Source organism: Thunnus albacares, chromosome 16 (assembly GCF_914725855.1).
Source record: "Thunnus albacares chromosome 16, fThuAlb1.1, whole genome shotgun sequence".
NCBI lineage: Eukaryota > Metazoa > Chordata > Actinopteri > Scombriformes > Scombridae > Thunnus > Thunnus albacares.
The window spans coordinates 13,736,980-13,754,585 of record NC_058121.1 but is presented as its reverse complement, the minus strand read 5'-3'; the positions used below and the strand labels follow the sequence as shown (position 1 = coordinate 13,754,585).

Genomic DNA, 17,606 nt, shown 5'->3' with positions numbered 1-17,606 from the left:
GAGGGGGACGCCCTTAGGGTTGGGGTGCCACATCCCACCTCTGTTACAGTTCCCCATTTGGAGGAAGACAACGTGGAGGAGACACCATGACGGACATCATCAAGGGACTTGAGAGGTTTGACAGCCCGGGGAAAGGACGAGGTCTCCGCGTTACCACAGCCTTTAAAGTTGGAGAGCTCATCTTTTCCAGCCCGGCGTACTCTTATGTGCTGTCACTGAAGGAGAGAGGCGGCTACTGTGAGTTCTGCTTCACCAGGTAATTCACAAAGAGCGGTAGGGGTTTTGCATCCCGGCATGGTGAGACAGATTAACTATTATGCCTGATATGCTGTGGCCGAATATGCTGCCAGACCTCATTATATTTTATTCATTTCTCACTAGTTGTGAACACATCCAACTATAGTCTAACTAATCCATTTTATTTCAGACCTGACTGTCAGTTCATCACATCACTTCATTAGGGATGGAGTTACATTAACCATAAAACACAATACTCTTGGTCAATAAATGTCTCACCACAAAATCTATTTTTGTTATGTGGCTCATCTTTCTGAATATAGGTTCTCTACTCTTCAACTCTAGATGCTGTTTTTATTAATGAAAGGGTCATAAATTTCATCCCTGAAAGCCTATTTTGCAGATACATATCATTTAATCCTATCTAGTCTCTCTAGTTCTCCTGATATAATTTCATATTTACACACAGCAGTAATAGTTTAATCATACATCCTGTTATTAACATGTCTTTCCCCTTATATAGTGATCTCCTCCCTCTGTCAGTATGTCAGTAGCTAATAATGTTTTTTGCACTGTATCCAACAACTTGGCATGGATGCAACTGCTACATTTGCATCTCTCTGCATCAACAGTACTGTAATGATAAATATACCGGTACCAGTACTGCAGCAGCAATTTACAATTAACATTGAGGTGCTTGTTGCATCCATATGAGCTCTTATTGATGTGAAATAAAAATAAAACTGCTATTAGTAGTGATGCTGCTGTTTTAATGACCATTCCTTTAATGGTGCTGGCTGATGAGCAAAGTTGTGGAAGTTGTGACCCTCAATTACCAAGTGACAAAAAGTAGGTGTTTTAAAAGTTCTACTTGACCCCATTTTTATTCTAAACCAATCCAATGTTACCATATCACTGTAAGATCATTTCAGATAACTAGACCTTTACCTTGTCACAGATCTGTGAAACATTTCAGCTGAAAAACACAATTTCTGGAGACAACAAGCTCCAGATTACAGCCACGGACTGTTTGAGCACACTCCAAGACCACCCTCAAATTTATTGGGATTAATGACAATCAGATCTTTTATAAAAGCTTGCTTTTACCCAATTCTCAGATCGGATTGCAAGAAATTTGCATCCTAAAATAACGTGTGCCCATAAGTCCTTGGTGACCTGCCCTGTTTTGCATGGGTCAGACTTGAACATGTTAAATCCGTCGTCATGGTAAATAACGATGTACGATGAAACGAACTGAACCTAACATCAGGTAGTGTGTGCCCAGCCTCTAGTCTGTCATGTTTTCCCATCAGTTAAACCCAGCACTAAGCAGCTTTTTGGACTTGGCGTGACAACCTAAACATCTCAAAATTATATGGGTATACTTTTGGACTACTTTACTGTTTCAGTGTGGTAGAGGGACAGCTGGTCCATCATAAGGTCAGCTCTATTAATACCCCAGAATGTTTTAAAGCCCTTCATTGCTATCAGTTACGACAGGCTACCAGCAACTGCTGCTTCTTGTCTGAGAATAACAGCGCAGGATGTTAAAATGTTCATATACACACTTAAGCACTCAAGATGCATACATACAAACAAATTCATAAGATTTAAATCTGAAGTGTTTAGTCATCTCTGGCATGCCGGTTGACTTCCAATGGGCTCTGATGTCTGACGTTTCAGTGTTGTTTGTTTGTGAAGATCTTTCAGTAACTCCTGTATGATATGTTGTACATCATCCATAAGCTAATAAACCTTTTTTTTTATGTGTATCATTTTTAGGAAAAAGGGCCTGGCAAGATGTGGGAAGTGCAAGAAAGCCTTTTACTGCAATGTGAAATGCCAGGTATGAAACAACCAGTTGTTTTGTCAGTCCAACACTCTGGACCATAGTGAAATATCAGGATGATGGATAGATTGGCGTAAAATTTTGTACTATTCATAGGCCTTAGACGATGACCCTGACTTGACTCCTGATCCAGGTCCACCAACAGGTCAAATTTCATGTTTGTCACAGTTCATATAAGTACAGTATTTCCTTTACGTATTCTTAGGAAGGCTGAGACTACTCTGGCTTACCCAGATCATCCTTTGCTCAGGGAGGCTGAGTTACTTCCATCTGGTCGTCGCTTTACAGTTCCAGCTGTAAGGGCTAAAAGGTCTAAATCTTCCCTTGTTTCGGTGGCCATAAGCTTGTTGAACTCTTGCCACACTTCTTCCTGACTGGACTCTAGAAATGTTTCAGGCTCTGGGTGTGAAGTCACCTGGCTGCAAACCAAATTTTCCACTTGGTGACAATAAAGATTGATTGATTATAAACAAATGATGTAAGACTTCTCTATATGCTTCTGTTCCCTTCCCAGGTCAAAAAACATGTAGCTAAACTGGACTGAAGAGTCCAAATTGCTCATTGGCTGGTGTATGTTAGTGTAGTTCAGTATGAATATCACATATGACATTAAGTGGTGACATACAGTATATAACGAGGTATGCAAAGCAATTTGTTTGATAAGCAGCCGTATAAATAAAATTTTCCCTGACTTGACAAACCAAACCAGAGACAGGGACAGAGCAGTAAATTAATGGGTCAGATTGGATGTTGGAGCATTAGATTAACACGGTTGGAGTCACATTCCACCACGCTGCTTAACGCTACAGCTGGTAGTGTAGCTTCAGGGCCATATATGCCAACCGTTGTGGCCTTTCGTTGTGGTGGAACGTAAACTGTAAATAGTTGGCTCTGCTCACATTTGAAATGTCTTTATGCAATTATACTGTATCCAATATTTGTGTGTGTGTGTGTATGTGTGTGTGTGCGTGTGTGTGTGTGTATGTGTGTAGAAAGGGGACTGGGCCATGCACAAGCTCGAGTGTTCGGCAATGATTGCATTCAGAGAGAACTGGTGCCCGACAGAGACGACCCGCCTGGTGGCCCGAATCCTCGCCAAGAAGGTTAGACAGTTAAAAGCACACAATGTCCTGTTGGTGTGTTGTCTGGTACATACATGTAGTTCATTGAGGTGATTTCTGCTTTTTCACAGAAAGCACAGAAGGAACGATGTGTATCTGAGAAGATTTTGCCGATAGGAGAGATGCAATCACGTGAGTAATCGTTGCATCAACACACAAGCAGAAGCATGCAGTATGAAGTCTGTCAGTATAGAAAAAAAGTGAGAACTGTATACATTAGGGCTACACGAATGATTATTTTCATTATTTTCAATCTGTCAATTATTTTCTCGATTAGTTGTTTGAATCCCATCTTGTTTTGTCCCCAACAACACTTAAAGATATTCAGTTTAATATCATAAGACTAAAGAAACCAAAAAATATTCACATTTAAGCTGGAACAAGACAATTTTTTGCATATGTCTTGAAAATGACTCAAAGCAATGAATCAATTATCTAAAAAGTTGCCGTTAATTTTCTGGCGACTAATCAATTAATCGCCTAATGGTTTTGTTCATAGAGTCTCTGTACTTCAGTCTCTACAAGTGTCCCTACATGTCTCTCTTTAAAAAGCAAAACCCATTCAGATTAGACTGAGAGAAACCGCTGTGGCCCCATCTATATATATCTATAGATATGGGTCATTAGACAACATAACAAGTGTAACAACTTAAATCGGAAGCAGGAGCACTTTAGACTGACACACACTGCATATGTGTCTGTAAGTCAAATTACTTACTTTTACTGACAGACTTTTAGAAAAGTATATTAACTAATACTGAGTTGAAAAAATATTGTATGTATAAATATATATACAATATAGAAACCAGACAGAAAAAGTGGAGCTACACCTATTGGCAGTCTTACCAGTCAGTATGAGCGTCTGATGAATGTCGATAAATTGACTCTGGTGTTACAGGTCAGGAGCAAGACACAAGCAGACACACACATATACACATTACACACACACAGTCTGGCAGATTATTACATGGTGTGGTGACAATGTGTTCCTGCCTTGGCATAGCAATAGAGACGAAGAAAGGAGAGCTGTTTATCCCCATCTATTTACAGTTGTAACAGATTAACTACATGTATGGACTAGAGCCCGACCAATATATCAGTCGGCCGATAGTATCCCAGATATGTCGGCATTGGCGTATATGTTGTCTGATATGTGCCGATTTTTTTTAAAGTTATATAGGCAGCATTTTATGTAGATTTGATGCTTTTTCTTCATTCAAGTTATATGTGTATAGTTCTATTCGTGTTTTTTTTAATTTATAGTTATTTATAATTATTAAATTCCCAGTGTTTCAGTGCACTGATGTCATTTTGGACAATAAAGCTTATTGTTAAACTGTAAAATATCCGGCCACCATTACATATCTTTGTCAAAATTGTTTGATATTTGAGGGATCATTGCAAAAAAATGTGTGTTTATATATATATATCAGAATTTTTTACTCCCTAATATTGGTATCAGCATCAGCCCCAAAAATCAAGTATCAGTCGTGCTCTAATATGGACCCAATGAAAACCTGTCTAAACCATCAAAGAACATCAGAGGGACTGAATTTGACTAACTGTCCCTCTGTCTGTCTGTTATTTGGATATGTTGTTGCTCACATTTCTTATGGGTCTTCAAAACTAGTCTGTACTCACACTGTAAAGAGATGAGATGAGTAATTGTAATACACAACAGAAATTTAAAGATGAAATGTGCAATTTTTCTTATAGGAAACTCAAAATCGCTGAAGACGTTAGTATGCGGTCATAGTGCTGTTGAATGAAAAGTTTTGCACCAGTGTAGTCTGGTCATTACTGTATGCAGATAAGATTTCCCACAAATGACCGTACCCATGCCAGAGTTTAATTTGGGTGAAGGCACATGTACATTTGGTTGGCTGTTGCTGTCCCACTTCTTAATTCATACTGTCAAGAGGGGGAATCATAGTTTATAATAAGTGCAGCTACAGGATGCTGCTGGACAAAAGTTTTTTTTAAAAGCTACAATTGCTTAATCAAATCAAAATGTCTATCCTTCTCCCATAAAAGATGTGGAGGACGTGGATAACGAGAGAAGAGAGATGAACGAAGCAGAAATAGCCAGACTGCATCGTTTTTACTCCAAACACTTGGAGTTGCCCGACCACAAAGACCTGCTCACACTCTTCTCACAGGTACCACACACATACACACAAACATACACACACACACACACACACACAAACGACTGGTGATAACAATCACAATAAAACAAGCAACGGATTTAATGTTGCTTTATGTTGTTTTCTTTCTCTCCTCTGTGTCCTTTATTCATCAGGTTACCTGTAATGGTTTCACTATAGAGGATGATGAACTGTCTCACATGGGTACTGCAGTCTACCCAGAGTAAGTAGGAAAACTCACACGCACATATTTTTCATCCAGCACTGTTTCAACAACACAGTAGAATCTCCCGTCCTGACACAGCTTCTGTTGTGGTTCTCTCTTGTCAGAATATAAATGTTTTTTGGAGGACAGCGTGATATTATTTCATGAAGAAGAAGTAACCAATCATATTTTCAAGGACAGCTTCATAGACAAGTCACATTACTACTGTATTTGTTTAGGTTTTAAAAGTCAGTTTTGGGCGCAACATGTTGCAAGTGACAGATCTCCAAAGAGGAGTCAACTCCAACAAGACAACTTTCCCTCTCCAGCTGGTCATTTGGTGGTAAGATCAGCTCCCTGCTGAGGCTGTTGAGTTTTAAAATTGGCTGTGTGAAGGTGAATTTGCCTGTCAGCCCCTTTTTGAGCTATTTCCAGCGTGCCACTCAGATAAAAGCAAGGTCGCAAACATACCTCAGGGACACTGAAGACCTCTCTATGAGTGCCATTGTAGCATAGTGCTAATACCGTCTAAAATTATACAGTAGCTGTTATGTCACTGTTATGTCATTACTGTGAGCAATTGTAAGTCAGCACTTTTCTCACTGCTGTTATTTCATCCATTATGCGAAAGAGAAAGCAGAATGAGGCATTTTTATTTTAATCTCCTCCCCTCTCTTGGTCTCTGTCTCTCCTCACAGTGTGGCATTGATAAACCACAGCTGTCTTCCCAGCGTCATAGTCACATATAATGGAACAGTGGCTGAGGTTCGGGCAGTGAAGGACATGAAGCCTGGAGATGAAGTGAGGAAAGCGGACAGCTGCCATTGAATCTTTTTTTTTTTTTTTTCTGGTGTGTGTGGAGGAGAGCGCTATGTTTGTTACGAGAGGTCAAAGAAGGTGAAAGTGTGAGTGTCTGTTTGCAAGCTCAGTTTAGTTTGGTGATCAGCCCACAACCAAATCAAAGTAGGAAGTAACTTAAGTAACCCTAAAGAACAGTAAAGGTTTCTGTGTTTAAGTGGCACTGTGTGATGCCAATTTTTAATTTTCCTTTAATATATAGGAATCGACCAACTTGAATGTTTTTCTGCCTGTTTAAAAGAAAATTTTAAGCCATACCATATAACAAATGTTAGAGGTTTCCCCTGGAAATTTTCTAGTTCAGGCCTTGAAATAGACTTGACTAGTTGCAGTTCAAATTCAAATTCAAATTCAAATAAGCTTTATTGGCATGACAGATCAGAAATCTACATTGCCAAAGCAATACAGAAAATTATAAACATTGACAGATGATTAATAATTATACAGTAATATGTAAATATAAACAATAATATTAAATACAATATAATAAAATGCATTTTTACAGATGTAATGATACAGAAACATTTACTACAGAGCTTATTTCTCTCAGATTATGACAAGACTTAATATATTTTGCAGCTATTACTGCACATTGACTTTTCTCCCCACATAGATAGGACAGTTTCTGAAGATCAGGGAGGTGAATAAATTCAGGATATATAAGATTTATTTTTTCAAAGAAAACTTCTCTCAAATCTTGTTATTTGTCACAGTATAATAGGAAATGAGATTCTGTCTCAACTTCTCCTTTATAACAAAGTGAACACAGCCTGGCCTCCCTGGGGAGCCTGTTCTGCCTGTGACGGCCTGTTCTGTACTATTTCTCAGCACAGATGCTTTTGGATTCAAACTCTGCAGATAATATGGACGAGAAAGTAGCGTAAAAAATGAAATGGGTTAGAAACTTGACTTTGGGATTGTGTGATTGGAAGGCAAAGACAGGAAGTGTGAAGGCTTTGACATGAGCATGGCATGACATCACTGCTGATGAGCAGTATCAGTTCAGTGACAGTTTACTTATCAGAGTGTCAAGATAATGCTGTCGAAGAAGAGCAGTGTGTGAGTGTTTGAAGGGAGATGCAGCAGCTGATCAAAGAGGCAGCTGCGGTTATTTTCAAACCTTTAAACCTGTGATTTATGAGCTGTCTGGCAGAAAATCGGAGAAATGTCCATAAATGGAGAGTGTGTGTTAACTAGTATTCCCATGTGCTGTGTGTGTGTTTGTGTGTTATTTGCATCTCTAGGTGCTCATCAGCTACATAGACCTCCTCTACCCAACAGATGACCGCAACAACATGCTGAGAGAGTCTTATTACTTCACCTGTGACTGCCAGGAATGTAAAAGCAGGTCCAAAGTAAGAACCCATGAAAAAGTCATGAGTAAAGAAAGTTGGTATCAAACTAGCACTTGTCATACTACTGTCATTGTAATACACATGTAAAATTTAGAACCAGCACTTGATGCTCGGTCTCCTGCCTTCGCCTACAGGACAAAATGAAGTTGAAAGTGCATAAGAGGAGTGACCCCATCGAGCCGGACGTTATCAACAATATGGTGCGCTACGCCAGGAAAACCGTCAGAGAGTTCCGGGTCCTCAAAAATAGCAAAAATATCCTTCAATAATAATAACAGTTTACTAAGTTTTTATAACGCCTGCCTATGAGCCTGATAGGTCAACAACTAAATCCGACTTTCCACTGATGTATTACACTCAGGATTTGGTAAATAATGATGATATTGGTGATTAATATACATTTACTCATTACGTACGGTAAAGTTGTGATTGATGATTCTAGAAAGGAAAAACTAACTTCCTCATTGCAGACTTGATAATACAGCAAAGCAGCTTCCCAGACTGTGAGGCATCTGGTTACATGATCAGAGGACATTTTACATTTCTGTGTAACGTCAACTTGTGTTGATGCAGCCTTGACTCTGTGGCACCCCCTAGTGAGTTGCTGGAGATGTGTGAACAGAGCCTGGAGGAGATGGGAACCGTGTTTCATGACTGCAACGTCTACATGCTCCACATGATGTACCAGGCCATGGGCATTTGTCACTACATGGGAGATTTAGAAGGCGCTGTCGGATACGGCGAGAAGGTCCTCAAACCTTACAGGTGCAATGAATAGTGAACTCCCAGAAATACATATCTCTCTACACACTCTCTAACCGTGTTAGATTACCTGCAGGTCAGATATTAGATTATAGATTATACCAGTCTAAATGTGTAGGACTTTCATGGACCTGTTTTTGTTATTTTCTGAAATGGTTAATTCTTCCATTAAGTCAGTTTTTGATGAGAATTCGACTGATCAACATGAGTAAAAATAGGAATTATAGAGTATGGATGTTAGGGTTTTCTCATATTGAAAATGTAACATCAGAATGCCACAGTGGACCTTTCATTGTGACTATATGTAAGTAAGTACTAGCTGATTTTGCATTGCCTAATGGGAGATGTAGGATCCACTGTTTTTGGAGTTTGAACCATATTAAGGATGTGAAAGTCAGGATATCTTGGCCCCTAGTCATTCAATTTTGACCATTTTGTCTTAATATGTCTCCTGTGAGTCCCTCAACTTTGTGCAAATTCTACCATACAGATATATATATGTCATAAGAGTACTGTTGTGCCATTTTCTATCTTACTTCAATCTTACTTCAATCTTACTTCTACTTGAGTAGGATATTCTTTAACTTGTTATTCCCCCGGGAGAGATTTGTGTCGATTTGAAAATTTATGGTGCTCCAACAGATTTAAAGCTGTTTTTTCAGTGTCTTTAAAATTGTGTTTCATGTTTTGCAGACCGTATAGGGAGAAATTAGGGTTCTTGGATTTCCTTGTGAAAAACAGTGTTTTCACTTTGCTCATTAAAAGCAAAAATGTATGCGTTTCAGTAAAATAACATATGTAAAAATTTCTGTCCAATGCAGCCAGCTGTATCCCACCTATTCTTTGAATGTGTCCTCCATGTACCTGAAGCTGGGCAGACTTTATATGGCACTGGATAAGCCCTCGATGGGCCTCAGCGCTCTCAAGAAGGTAACATATCCTACAGAACACATCATTACAGCTGGGTATTGTTCTTTTTTTTTTCTTAACTCATGCCTGAATTTCCGTACTGATACCAAAATGTTTTCCAATACCTTACTTGATACCTCATTTTTTCATTTAAAAAAGGAGCCATCCTCTCAAATGTTAAATAGTCTAAACACAACCAGCCACGTAAGAATCTTGCCTTAACAAAATATGGTCTGAAACTGACAAAATTTTGAATTAAATAAGAAATGTCTGATTAAGGAATAGGAAGGAACATTAACTAGGCCTAGAAATCATGCACACTCATTTACATGTTGTAAAAATGGTATTTGTGTGTGTTCACAGGCACTGGCCATAATGGAAGTGGCTCACGGGAAGGATCACTTCTATCTGACAGAGTTGCGCAAAGAGATGGCACAAAAATGAAGAGAGAGCAAAGAACTAATGTAACATGGGTGATCCCTATGGACTGCATGCACTCCTTTGATTAGGAGCTTTACAGAACTATAGGCACTTTCTACTATTTTTGCTATTGAAACAAAGATAGAGAACATTCATGGTTTAATGCAGCTATTTATTTTTGAGATTTAACTTTTTAACTGTCAGCTTTTTCCTGTTATGGATACAACAACTTTAGTTTGTTGCATGCATAATAATTTTGAAGCATGAATTTAATTTTCAACTGTGTTTGAAAATCTGTCATTTTGAAAGGTGCTTTTGAGAAGCTCTTTTTCAAGTTATGAATGTTTTCCTGTTTTGTTTTGGCTTGTGACTGACACGTCAGCTGGACCCGTCATCCATTAGTGTCGAGTTGTTTACATATGTATGCGAGGGGTCAACGCAAGAAAATCCCTGTCCACCAATCAGGACAGTGGCTTTGCCACCAGGGGCCTATTAAAACAGCAGATTGTGCCATTTCACAATGAAGGGCTGGGATAGAGTGCTGTGTTTGCATTAACACCTTGTGTGACTGCTCTGTGCTAATTAATGTCATCAGCGCTGTGAGGTGAGAGAAAACCTCTCCAACACACACAGCATTAACAGAAAAAAGAAAAAGATTTTAAAATTCCAAAATAAATGATGAAATGGCCACAGTCTTAAAGAAAATAAGGCTTTATTGCATAATAAGCAAGTACGACAGTTTCATACATGTCTGGGGAGAGAAAAACAACAGACTTGATGCACTGAAAACGCATATACAAAACATATGTACACATACTTTGAAAGGTATTTGGGAGTTTTGCCAAAAACAAATGAAGGGGGAAAAAATTAAATATAAACAAACAGTGGAATGCCGTGTGAGAAAATACTGTCACAAAGAGAACAGAAGTGCAACAAAACACTTATATGTCAAGAGAGCATAAAGCTTATACTTATCTGAGAATATATACATTGAAATATAAAAATGCATGCATAGTTAATTATGTTGCGGTATTTTTCGGGTACCAAGTCAAAAAAAAAAAAGAAATTATATAAAACATTTGTAGAAATCCTTTCTCACATGCCCATTACTGTATGTACAAAAGTTACTTTGGACATGACTGGCTTTGCATCATGGATCATTCAGAAAAATAAAACAGTATATTTAACGTAACATGTAAAAGGAGATTCTTCAGAGTGTCACTTTATAAACAGGATTTAGGAACATGGCAACACAGTCATCTTTTGGGTTTGGATCAGATTGTTAGAAATGGACAGAAAGACAGTTGTGTCACTTTGATACCATTTTCCTTCAAAAACAAAACCAAGACATCAGCATTCTCTTACCTGAGCGTTATGTTAAATGATTTGAAATGTTTAAGTTGTTCTTATGACAAAACACAGACTATTAAATACTGATTCAAATATTTCATCTTAGGAGGTAAAAATGGAATTTAGTTTACCAAACTCATCCAAAACCCTAAAACAAGGAGAGATATATCAGCCAGGCAGCTTCTCCTTGTTACATATTTCAATAAGGCACAATGATACAGTATATACAGCGTTTGCTGTATAAGGACACAGTTCTCCATTGAATGCACATGTAAACAGTGAAATCTCTGATTCCAATTCATTGGACTGAATGCTGTTTATAGTTTTGAAACGCTTTTGGGTAAGAGATGTGGTGGACGCTTTTTGATCACAAGAAACTGTGACTGAAGATTGAAATAAGTAATTGTTGAAATGTACTTTGAGTGTGTGTGCATGTGTAAGAGGGATCTTACTAGAAATGTATCAAATAAGGCAACTTCAGAAGGAAAATGGGAGCAATCCTTATGATATTCACAAGGAAGGTTATACAGAAAAAATTGTAAAAAGTAAGACAAGTTCAAAAGGTGAAATAAAAAGGATTTACATGCTTGTCAATACTCCATTCAATGGCAAAGGTGACCACAATCTGAGAGAAATAAATAAAAAAAAAACATTTTTAACAATGTTGAAGTAAATATTTGCTGTATTAATCACTCTGTTAAAAATAAAAGGACCATTTTAGAACAGTGATTTCAAGAATACTTTTGTTGGGCAAACTCTTTCAGAGTATAGAGTATACTAATAATACTGCTGCCACCTACTGTTCATACAGCATTGTGCCATTTCTAATAATGGCTGAATAATGAGAAATGTAGCAGGCAAGAAAATTGTCCAAACTGTAACTGAGATTCTGATTTCTCAAGACATAGACAGACAAACACATTCATGCCTGCGGGCAAGACAAGCTGCTTATTCACCTGACCTGCATGGGGAAAATGCACAAATGTGCACGCTCCACATAGAAGGACCAGGTCCAAGATTAAAACCCAGGGGGGGAAAAATTTAATAACTTGATTGGGAGAAATGGTTGCCAATTTCTATACAGGCCTAAACAAATCCTTTCCTCCCTTGAGGTGAGTTTATACATGAATCCACCGGAATTTCCAAAACCATAAACTGCCACATAGACAACTCAATGTAAAAACTGAGTTGCTTCTGACTCTGCATCTGCTTCCAACCAGCTATTAGTTATACTGGATCTGTCATACAGTCCTTACACTTATTTTAAGTACCATTGTTGACATCTACTGCGTCATGTAAGGTCAAAGGGCAGGAGCCCGGGCTCAGATGAGGCGGGAGTTTTTAAGGAATTGGATGAGGACCTGGTAGACAAACTTGTACTGCAAGATAGTCTGCACCATCAGCATCCTCTGCTGCCTCAGCTCTGACAACATGGTGGGAACCTCCATTGGCTGAAGAAAAAAAGTGGAAAAAGGAGCAAAGTGAGAAATAATTCACCAGCAGGGGTATGAACTGTAAAATGCATTCTGTTACTATTAACATAACCTAACTTCAGGCACATTTCATATTGTGTATTATTATTTAGCTGTCTTACTCTGTACAGTAACAAAGTCATGTCTGCTGGCTAATAAAAAGACAGATATATTGCAAAACACAGACTGAAAGTCTTTCATTAACTTGTCTCCTCTACCTTCAAACATTAGCATTTTTCTCACTTCAGAGGCTTCACTAGGAGGAATCTATTTTGGTCAGTCTACAAAGGTGAACAACATGCTTTCACCATTTCTTTATTCATCCAATTCAGTCTCTTCTAAAGTCACAAGTTCTTCATCAACATATCAGGTGCTTACTAATTTTAGCAAGCCTCCAGCAAAAAAACCAGATTGTCCAGCTAAAAGGTTGAACCTGGTTACACATTTGCTGCAACGCAATGCATCATGTGGCCAATCGAATACATGTAAGTGCACATTCCTGGTAGACTGCTTTGTAACATGAACACTGAATTTATACTGTTTACCTTGTGAACATTGCGATAAAATGATTGTTGGAGTGAAAACTTTCCAAAGCTATAAAATCCTCTCCCTCATAATATTATTAAGTGCTGCCCAGTGTTTTGGTGTTTAATGATGTCACTATAGCAGACTTTCTGGATCATCCTACCAATACCTGAAGCAAAACACCCCCACCAACACTTTTTTTTTTTTTTTAACAGTGCTGTTTCCAGTCTAAATGCCCTGTAAGCCCAATGTCCACCCACCTCATTGTGCTCCAGGCAGCTGATCATGAGCTCAGTAAGGATGACCACTCCAGTGCGACCCACCCCGGCACTACAGTGCACCACCACAGGAGGATTGAGGCTCTTTGAGGTGTCCAGCATGGAGTTGGTGTGTCTCCTCACAGACTGGATTTCCTCAAGGTAGGCTGCAGGAGAGAATGAGTGGACAGAAAGGAGAAGATGCAGTTAAGATGTTGGGATTGTGTCTAGCTGACTGTTTTAGTTGTTCAGCATCTTGTTTCTTTAATTAGACATGAAAGAATGAGGGAACATTCATTGTTTCATCATTTATGTTTTGAAATTATTCATGTACAGATCGAAAATTTAAAAAAAGTAAAGGTGGTAATACTTACAGAGGAATCCCTGGACATATTCAGGACAGCCCTGCTCAGGCCAGTCAGTGTACTGCAGGTGCCAGACCGTCCTCTCCTGGCCAGACAGCAGGTGTTTGACCTTTAACCCTGTGGTGGCGTAGCAGCCTGAGTCGGTGCGAAATTTGGTTGTCACCTTGAATTTGCCATGAGTGGCCGAGTTGTGTTTAGAGCCCAGTTTGGGCCAGTAGCGGTGACTCTTGGACCTGCCACCCTCCTGGAATGAAGAGAGGATGAGGATGGATTGGTGAGTTGATAGAAGGACAAAAAATGGAGAGCAGATGAAGGAAAAAAAGATTATGAGATAAGCTTATACATAAACACAAACGCAAAGACAGAAAAATGCACACTCTCACTTTCATGCTATTTTTCACACACAGACAGACGCCAGCTGTCGGTCCCAGAAAAATATCAACATCTGCGAGTGCCATGTGTGTGCATATGTGTGTGTGTGTGTGTGCGCGTGTGTGTGTACCTCCTCGGCTGTAACCATGGCGATGACGTTGACCCCTTGCTCCCAGACCATCTGCCAGAAGTCGGCACAGGTGCTGGCGAGAGGACCCTGGGTGGCAATGTAGTGCCACTCCTCCCCTCTGATCATCACCTGGGAAAACACACACACACACAAACACATAAAGAATCAATTAGTGGAAATTATAGTGACTGCAGTGGAAACAAGAATCTGACTAAACATGTGTAAACATACAAATTCACTTTATTACTAACAAGCTAAATCTAAACCAAATATGAATGAAAACTCACACGTAAACCAGAAATGAATACATTTGTAATTTAAAATATATTCAATGTCAAAAGCTCGGTAATCACATCCACCACTGGAGGGCAGTATGAACACCTCTTCTACACTGTGACCCTTTTCTCTCATTTAAAAACTCAACAGCTCCTCTCCAGCTTTCTTCTGCTTTCCCTCATTAACAATCATAGGGCCACACACAGGCCTGAAACCATTTTCAACAACCTCTAACCACATAGACTTTGGAGTGCCATTACATAAGGAGCATGTCCCAGCTGATTCCTCAGACCACCTCGTGACTGTAAACACTGTATTAAGAGATGGATGGGGAATAAACAAGGCCTTTTGTTCTGCGGCAGCTACCTTAAATGACGGGGGAAGTAAGAGGGTTACACCGTGATAGGCAGCGATTCAGTGCGGTGATCGCACTCGCGCTCTGGACTGCAATTAGGCACACACACACACACACACACACACACACACACGAAATGCAAACTCATGCGGACATACACAAGCCTGAGCGCACACACACACTGCTTTGCAACTGGGAATGAATAGAGGGCTAGTGAGAGCAGCTCAGGTTGACTTAAGAGGGTTTGGAGTTTGGACCACATTCCTTGGGAATTCCACAAGCTCTGTGAGCTTAAAGGCACAAACAGCCTTCAATAGTTGCCTTTCATCCTTTCCTCCGAGCCGTTCCCTGCTTAGAAATGACCACAACAAAGACTAGCGGAAAGCTGAATGCATCACGTTTTTGCTCTTCGGTTTAATATATGATGTATGATGTGGGTGTTGCGAAGCATTTCAGACTGTCGACTGTGTACAAATAACCCTGAATCTTATTAAACGCTTTGTGAAATATTTTATTACTAAATAAGACTTGGGTGCCTGTCAGAATTATTGGTTTTCTTTATATAAGTTCACATTGAAAATTGACAGATTAAGTCAAATCCAGGATGTCATGTTGGCATAATTAAGACTGTATGAGCCAATGGAACAGATATAATGTTGTATGAAGTTATGGATGGATCAATTGTTCCTCTTAAGCTAAATTAACTATTTAAAAACCCTTTGGATTGTATGTCACAAAGCTGAGAAAGGGCTGTTTTTCTTAGTTCAGGAAAAGCAATCATACCCTAAAAAAGAAACATCTTTCATGAGCAAACACAGAGAAAGTGTCAAATCAATTACATAAGATCACAGAAAGATATGAGCAATAATCATCCCCAAAATGCATTTATACACTTTTTGATATTTTACCCATGACCCCATGAGCGCACCTTGATATGCGAGGCATTGATGTAGCCTGTGTTGTTCTCCTTGTTGGGTACAAGTTCAACCCGATTTTGTTCATACGGAACGACGTCACGGAAACGGTTGCGCTCTGTGTTTTCAGGCAGGGTTGCCGTGGTGAGAACACAGTCTGCCCTCTTCTTGAGCACCTGCTCATACTCAGTGAAGACTCGTTCCTCTTCCAGCTTCAACTCCAAGGTCTTACACTGAGACAGAGAGGAAGAGAAAGAGAGAGGAGAAGGAGGAGGGGGGGGAGAGTTAGTCATTGAATTCCAAGCAACACATCATTCAGAGGTTTCTCTTTCAGTCCCCCAAAGGGGCTTTTATTCGTTTACATTCTACTATACAAGAGACTATTCAGACCAGCGGATTCCAGAAATCTCATTATAATATACGTTCACATTTCTAAACTCTGGTCATCACTCACAGCTGAATACAGACTTTAATATCAAAGAATTCAAAGCATGTATAATGCACCAACACAGCTGTGAAAAGAGCAGAATATGCAGTGGTGGTTGTCTGTGGTATTCATCCTGGAGGGGGTAAGTGTTTATTAGGCCGGTCATGTTTGAGAGGGCAGCATCTCTGTCTCTCTCTCTCTCTCTCTTTTTATCACTCTTTCTCTGTGGCTCACTCGCTCTCTCTCTCGGGTCACATTCTTAACATACTAGCAGGCCCAGAGGCGATAAGCACCACCATGCCACGCGTTCCACAGCCCACTTAGGGCTTGCCCCCGTTAGCTTAGCAACAGTCGGGACAAAGGCTGGGTTTCACACCTCCATACTCATTAGTGAACAAATAGGCCATATTTGGGAGACTGAATGCATTAAATTAATGTGATCATGTGAAACTGTGTTTGAGTTTTATGGTGACCACCGTCATACAAGCTTTCCATGCCAGTGCCAATAGGTGAGAAAGCTGATGGTTTAAAGATCCTATCTGTAAAGCTCCAATCATAAAAAGTAAAATATGGGTTTGAAGACATTTTAAATTCTTTAATCGAATTAAAATTCAATTGTTCTTCTTCATCTGCTATTCTATTTAGCTGTATAATCATGGTGTGATTGTATTTGCAGTCTGAAATTGTTTGTTTACATAATTTTTGGACAATTGTGAGTGAAGTAGTACTACAAAAGGTATGTTTTGTATCTCTTGTATCGTAAAATGAGAATTTATGTGAATAAACATAAATTTTGCAGCATAATGGATCACAGAAGACTTAGGCAGGGTAAAATAACTGTAATGTAATTGCAGCAAAACAGAGACTGTAAATTATTTTAACCATAACATCATCATTTTTAAAGCTATTTATGAATCATTCATACATATTGTCTTGCTGAAATACAAACAAAAACAGACATTTGCTAAATCCTACTTCTAAATACCTCATGATATGCAGTAAAATACACAAAATCTTCAAGACTCGAGCAGCTAGACATACAGTTTCTACAGTAGGACGGATCATCTTACCCGTTCGTCTGTAGCAGCCTTGGCACCTTCCTCCCCGGGACACTCTGGGACAGGCATTCGGGCTACGTAGAGGCCATTGAGGGCGGCCATCATCAGCGGTCTCTTCATGGAGTCCACTGACATCTTCTGCCTTTCCAGCGTCTTCAAAAGAGAGGAAAATCCCGGTGTCGAGGTTACAGGTACTGGCAGCATTGCAAGACTAGCTGACCTGCTGTGGCCTGAGTACAGCA

General features: G+C 39.4%; 2 protein-coding genes across 2 annotated transcripts in view; one reads left to right on the top strand and one right to left on the bottom strand.

The window, feature by feature from the left end:
• Positions 1-11: 11 nt before the first annotated feature.
• LOC122999364 (N-lysine methyltransferase SMYD2-B-like) lies at positions 12-10,715 on the top strand. The gene is made up of 12 exons (XM_044376222.1): positions 12-256; positions 2,020-2,083; positions 3,079-3,189; positions 3,279-3,339; positions 5,242-5,366; positions 5,510-5,577; positions 6,258-6,360; positions 7,662-7,772; positions 7,907-8,027; positions 8,363-8,537; positions 9,356-9,464; positions 9,807-10,715. Exons 1-12 carry the CDS (start codon positions 87-89, stop codon positions 9,885-9,887), a joined length of 1,299 nt encoding a protein of 432 aa, XP_044232157.1. The 5' UTR covers positions 12-86; the 3' UTR covers positions 9,888-10,715.
• The window catches only part of LOC122999363 (tyrosine-protein phosphatase non-receptor type 14-like), a 38,165-nt gene continuing 31,117 nt past the window's right edge, over positions 10,559-17,606 (bottom strand). Inside the window, exons 15-20 of the mRNA XM_044376221.1 lie at positions 17,377-17,517; positions 15,894-16,112; positions 14,335-14,463; positions 13,842-14,076; positions 13,471-13,634; positions 10,559-12,664 (exon numbers count right to left, since the gene is read on the bottom strand). Coding sequence (XP_044232156.1) covers positions 12,536-12,664; positions 13,471-13,634; positions 13,842-14,076; positions 14,335-14,463; positions 15,894-16,112; positions 17,377-17,517 — 1,017 coding nt within the window. The 3' untranslated portion in view covers positions 10,559-12,535. The remainder of the gene's footprint in view (positions 12,665-13,470; positions 13,635-13,841; positions 14,077-14,334; positions 14,464-15,893; positions 16,113-17,376; positions 17,518-17,606) is intronic.